Source organism: Chrysochloris asiatica, unplaced genomic scaffold, assembly GCF_000296735.1.
Source record: "Chrysochloris asiatica unplaced genomic scaffold, ChrAsi1.0 scaffold00075, whole genome shotgun sequence".
Classification (NCBI taxonomy): Eukaryota; Metazoa; Chordata; class Mammalia; order Afrosoricida; family Chrysochloridae; genus Chrysochloris; species Chrysochloris asiatica.
The window spans coordinates 13328600-13334599 of NW_006408593.1; the positions used below are offsets into that span (position 1 = coordinate 13328600).

Sequence of the window (6000 nt, forward strand, 5' to 3'; positions counted from 1 at the left end):
TCCTCCTGTTCTCCCCAGCCTCCCTGAACTTCAAGGGCTCCGTTAATGAGATACAGAGAATGCCTTCAGGCCCTCTGAGCTTCTGGCAGTTTCTGTTGTACGGTTTACTCTGTTGAACGCCAGGGGTACCAGTTAACTTGGTTGGGAAACGAGGCTATCTGAGCTACAGTTGACCCCAGGGTGTCACTACTGGTTGTTTCTGCATTTTTCAGAGGCAGTGCCCCATGAGCCGCCGTCTACTTGAAGCAGCACTGCTCAAAAAGCTGCTGTCTGCAGAAACCACATAGGGAAAGAGCCAGAGCTTTTTGTATTAGCGCATTGGCAGAGTACGGCATCTCCCCCATATTCTGTGGTGTGGGTTTCTCTCAGATCGTAGCAAGCTTACTTGTACCTACTCTTCTCTCCCCAGTTGGGAGCAGAGCCCACCTTTGTTAAGATCCCATTTGACCTTGCAGGTAAACAAGAATGATATCCGCAAGAAGGTGAGGCGTCTGATGGGAAAGTCCCACATTGGGCTTGTGTACAGCCAGCAAATCAACGAGGTGCTCGATCAGCTGGTAAACCTGGTATGCACATCTGCGTCATTTCCTCAGAACCCCTTTCCCTGCACTTGTCAACCTCTCAGGCTTGAACCTTTTGGCCAAGCTTCCCCCGTGGGCACTTTTTTGGCTTGTATCACTGTGGAATCCAGTTCACCCAGTTGTGAAAACAGACATTGAAGTCTTTGCCTCTGGATGAGGCTAGACCATCTGGTCTGTGGGAGGGCTGTCTGTACCCACACTGCCTTAATGCAGCACATAGCAGTGTGTTATCTGCAGACCCTGAGACTCTACCACGTCAAAGCGGTTTTCATCATAATGGTGTTTGGGTTCCATGGGTGATCCCAACTCATGGTGACCCTGTGTAAGGTTTCTGGGAGTCCTGGTGTGGCACTGTAGGATAAACACTGGACTGCTTACCATAAGGTTGGCAGTTCAAATCCACCAGCCACTCATTGGAAACCCTATACAAGTCGCTGTAAGTCGGAACCAACTCAATGGCACTTAACAACCACAGCATATGGTTTCTAAGCCTGTAAGTCTTTATGGGAGCAGAAATCCTTGTCTTCTTCCCTAGGAGTGGCTGGTGGGTTTGAACTTCTGACCTTGTATTTAGCAGTCCATTGCTTGTCCTATAGAGCCACCACCTGCACTCCTTCATAATAATGGTTGTTGGTAAATGCCGTCAAATCAGTTCTGACTCATAACAATCCTTTATCACATTTCCAAGAGTGGCCAGTGGATTTGAGCTACCAAACTTACAGTTCAAACCTACTTTGTGGTTCAGTGCTTATCCTACAGCGCCACATTTAGTAATTAATACTCAGATGTTATTTGCCTTTTTTCTGTGTTGACATTAGCACTGATGGTGGGTAAACTGTGGCCCCTTAATACCTAGGTATTGGCACCAAACATACGCATAGCCCTAGTATAAGTGGGCTTTATCAAGTATGTGGGGAAATTCCATGATCTTTTCATTTCATTTTTCCACAGACTTGAAACCCCCTGATATTCTTCCCAACCACATTCTCCAGTTTCAGTTATGAATTTCCTTGATGAAACAGTGAAAATAGTTACTTGGATTAAATCTTGATCGTTGATTATACATCCTTTTTATATTCTTTATATACACAAAGCACTTCTGCTACAAACCAAAATATGATGCCTGAAATCTGAAATAGAGTTGGAAAGCGAGTTAGCTGCTTTTGTCACGCAACATCCTATTCACCTCAGGGAACTGCTGACAGGCTGGTCAGTCAGAGCTAGGTATTGGGCAGATAGTTTCTCTAGAATTAATCAAGTGAGCCTGTCATTTACAGGAAAACAACTGGCAGTGTGGTTTTTGCCAGTGCTAATAAGAATCGGGCTGCGAACCTCAAGGTCAGTAGTTCGAAACTACCAGCTGTTCACGGGAGAAAGATGAGGCTTTTTGCTCCTGTAAAGATTTACAGCCTCAGAAACCTTGTTACAGGGTCACTATGAGTCAGAACCAACTCCACGGCACATAACCACCACCACCAATAAGATTCAAACGTTTAAGTTGGAAATTAGAATTTTGTAAAACTATTAAACTTGAAGCATTCCAATATTTAAAGGCTTCTCTAGTGACAGTGATGATGCGATTATGAATGTGATTTTATTATAGCGTATAATGAAAGATGTAGCATTTGGAAGAGCTACTGAATTCAATCAACCAGTATCTTTCAATGTAGAGTATTATAAATTCAGGTATAGAGGAAAAGATCCACTCAACATATAAGATAGACCTGTGGATTTTAATGAAGCAATATGAAAAGTTTGTTGATGTGTTTTCAGAGTACACATTGCAACGGCTTTTAAGAAAGTGTACAGGGTCGCTATGGGTCGGAACCGACTCGACGGCACTTAACAACAACAACAACCTCTTGAATGCTGGCAGGGGGTCAAAGAAGAGCAGGCATATTTATCTGAAAAGGCTGTTAAAAGACTCCTTCCTTTCCAAATACATATCTGTGAGGCCAGAGCTTCTTCCAGACCTCAACCAAAACAACATATTGCATCAGGAAAGATAGTAATTTTTCAAAAATGGTATTTGTGTAACTGTGTAATGGATTTATTATTAAGGTATTATTATTCAATGGATTAATGAATATTTTTATATTTTCTATAAATATTTCTATTTGTAGCCATTTATCATGTCTATAAATTAGACATTTAAATATTCATAACCTTTAACATGATAAAGGGAGCACGGTGGCTCCATACAATAAGCACCAAACTGCCAAAACCACAAGGTCTGCAGTTCAAGCCCACCAGCCGCTCCATGGTGCTTTCTGCTCCTGCATAGATTTAAAGCCTAAGAAACTCTACACAGGGTTGCTATGAGTCGAAGCCAACTCAACGGCACTTAACAACAACCACAACGTGATAAATGTCTATAAACACAACTCCCATAAACAAAAACTGTGTGGTGGCCTCATTTTAACTAGGTACAGGGGTTCCTGAACCAAGCAGTTTAAGAAGACTTTCCTAGTGGCTGTCGGCCAGTAGACAAAACTGTGTTGACTAAGGAAGCTGATGTCATTTAACTGCTCAGTGGGAAGATTTCGACCCACAGCTCTCTGTGACAAGGATTTTGGGATTTCCCTAAAAGTGCTCTCTCTCCTCAGAATGGACGCGATCTCTCTATCCGATCCAGTGGCAGCCGGCACATCAAGAAGCAGACATTTGTGGTGCACGCGGGGACAGATACAAATGGAGATCTCTTTTTCATGGAGGTAGGTGCTGATCCGGGAGCCCTGGTGGTGCAGTGGTTAGGCACTCAGGTGCTAGCCGAAAGATCAGAGGTTCAAACGTACCAGCTGCTCTGCAAGACAAAGATGTGGCAACCTGCTTTCATATAGATCCTGGCCTTGGAAACTCTCTGGGGCAGTTCTACGGTGTCCTGGAGGGTCGTTGTGAGTCAGAGTTGACTTAGCATCAGCGGGTTTGATTTGGGTTTTGCTTAGGTGCTAATCCTTGCAGGGGGCCCAGAGCAACACTGGAGAATCACAAAAAAGCTCCCAGAACTGATGTAGAATACTGATGTCACTCATCTTTTCATGATCCATTCACCAGGCTATTGGGAGGCTAGTAACAAATGTTATATTCAGATGACAGATGATTCTCCACCACTTCTTTTAAAAAAGATATTTAACACAGTCAAACTTTTTATAAATCCAAACACCATCAAATGGCATACAGTGAGAAGTCTTGCTCTCACTCCTGCCCCCTTTCACTCCATTTCCCACCCACTTCACCTTCTTCCTCCAATAAGTAACCATCCTTATTAGTTTCCTGCGTATTTGCCAGTGGTTTTTTATGTAAACACAACAAAATACGACCACGATTCTTATTTTTCCTCTTTCTTAAACAAGGGAGCACACTGTCCACTGATCTCGATACCTTGCTTTGTTTTATTACACATATCCTAAAGTTCTTCTGGATCAGTACAAAAAGCTTTTTCATTTTTTTCTTCTTAAGTTGTTACAACAGTGGGCTCATACAATATTTGTTATTTTGTGGTTGATGAATTTCACTCAGCATAATGTCCTCCAGGTTCATCCATGTTATGCACAGATTCATTGTTACTCTTCAACATTGCTTCGTATTCCATGGTGTATATGTACCAAATTTGTTCGTCTGTTCTTTCATTGATGGACATTTAGACTGTCTCCATCTTTTTGCTATTGTGAATACTGCTGTAATGAACATGTGTGTACATAGATCTACTTGTGTGGTGGCTCTTATTTCTTGGGAATACATACCATGTAGAGGGATTGCTAGGTCATACAGTATTGCTGTTTCCAACTTTTTGAGGAAGTGCTATACTGTTTTCCAAAATAGCTACATCATTTTGCAGTCCCGCCAGCAATGTAGGAGGGTCCCAGTCTCTCCACATTCTCGCCAGCATTTGCTGTTTTCTAGTTTCTTGAACTTTCCCATTAATGCTGGGGTGCGATGATATGTCATTGTTGTTCTAATCTGCATATCTCTAATGGATAAAGATTACAAACATTTTTTCATATGTTTATTGACTACCTGAATGTCTTCTTTGGTGAAGTGTCTGTTCATGTCCTCCAACCATTTTTAAGTTGAGCTGTTTATCTTTTTCTTGTAGAGGTATTGTAGTTTTCTATAAATTTTAGAGATTCGTCCCTTGTCTGATGTGTCATTGCAAAAAAAAAAAAAATTTCCCAGGCTATGGGTTCTCTTTTGGTAAAATCTTTTGATGAGCATATTGTTAAGTGTCATCGAGTCAGTACCAGTTCACAGCGACCCTGTATAGGGTTTCTGAGAAGCATCACATAAATGTCTTAATTTTTAGGAGTTCCCACTCATCTGTTTTGTCTTTTGCTGTTTGTGTGTTTTTAGTTATGCTTGATAGTGTATCTATGCCGTGTATCATAGCCCTGAAGTTTGTCCCTATTTTTTCATTGATGATCTTTATAGCAATACAGTTTACATTTAGGTCTTTACTCCATGTTGAGTTTGTTTTTGTAATTGCTGTGAGATATGTGTCTTGTTTCATTTTTTCTATAAATGGATTTCCAGTTTGTTGAAGAGACTATCTCTTCCCCATTTAATGTGTTTTGGCCCTTTGTCAAAGATAATTGATTAGATGTGAATGGGTTTACTTCTGGGTTCTCAATTCTGTTCGATTGATCCAATGTGTATCTATTGCTATACCAGGCTGTTTTGACCACTGTGGCTATGTAGTAGATTTTGAGATCAAGATGTGAGAGAGCTCCAGTTTTGTTCTCCTTGAGTAATGCTTTGCTTACCCAATATCGCTTTCCTTTCTGTATAAAGTCAGTGACCAGTTTTTCACTCTGGATTGGGATTGTGTTATATCTATACATTACTTTGGTTAGTGTTGACAGTTTTACAATGTTAAGTCTTCCTATCCACAAGCATGTTATATGCTCCCATTTTTGTAATTTTTTTTTGTATAGGTCTTTTGTTTCTCTGGTAGCGTAATGGTTAAGAATTGGACTGCTAATCTCAAGGTCAGCAGTTCAAAACTACCAGCAGTTCCGCGGGAAAAAGATGAGCTTTCTGCTCCCTTTAAAGATTTACGGGAACTCTGTACAGGGTTGCTATGGGTCGGAATTGACTCAACAGCACTTAACAACAACAACAGCAACAACATTTCATCTTTGAAGTGACTATTGTAAATGGTATTGTTTCCCTGGTTTCCTTTTTTAAAAAACTTTTTATTGTGAATTGAATGAAGGTTTACAAAGCAGATAATCAGTTTTACATTCAACAGACCATACACTTTGTTTCGCTAAATAGTTGCGATCCCTCCTTGTACCAACAGTTAATAGCATTTACCTCTACTCACTTTGACTGTTGTCTCCACTACCTTCATCTTTCCTCTGCTAACCTACCTCTTGTTGTATGTTGCCTGTGTCTACCCTTTAGCCATCCCTCGTTCTAC

General features: G+C 41.0%; 1 protein-coding gene across 12 annotated transcripts in view; it reads left to right on the top strand.

Moving 5' to 3' along the window:
- The window catches only part of MADD (MAP-kinase activating death domain), a 61419-nt gene that overhangs the window by 36545 nt on the left and 18874 nt on the right, over positions 1–6000 (top strand). For all 12 annotated transcript variants that reach the window (XM_006865081.1, XM_006865086.1, XM_006865080.1 and 9 more), the window contains 2 exons: positions 456–566; positions 3188–3295. In XM_006865081.1, coding sequence (XP_006865143.1) covers positions 456–566; positions 3188–3295 — 219 coding nt within the window. The remainder of the gene's footprint in view (positions 1–455; positions 567–3187; positions 3296–6000) is intronic.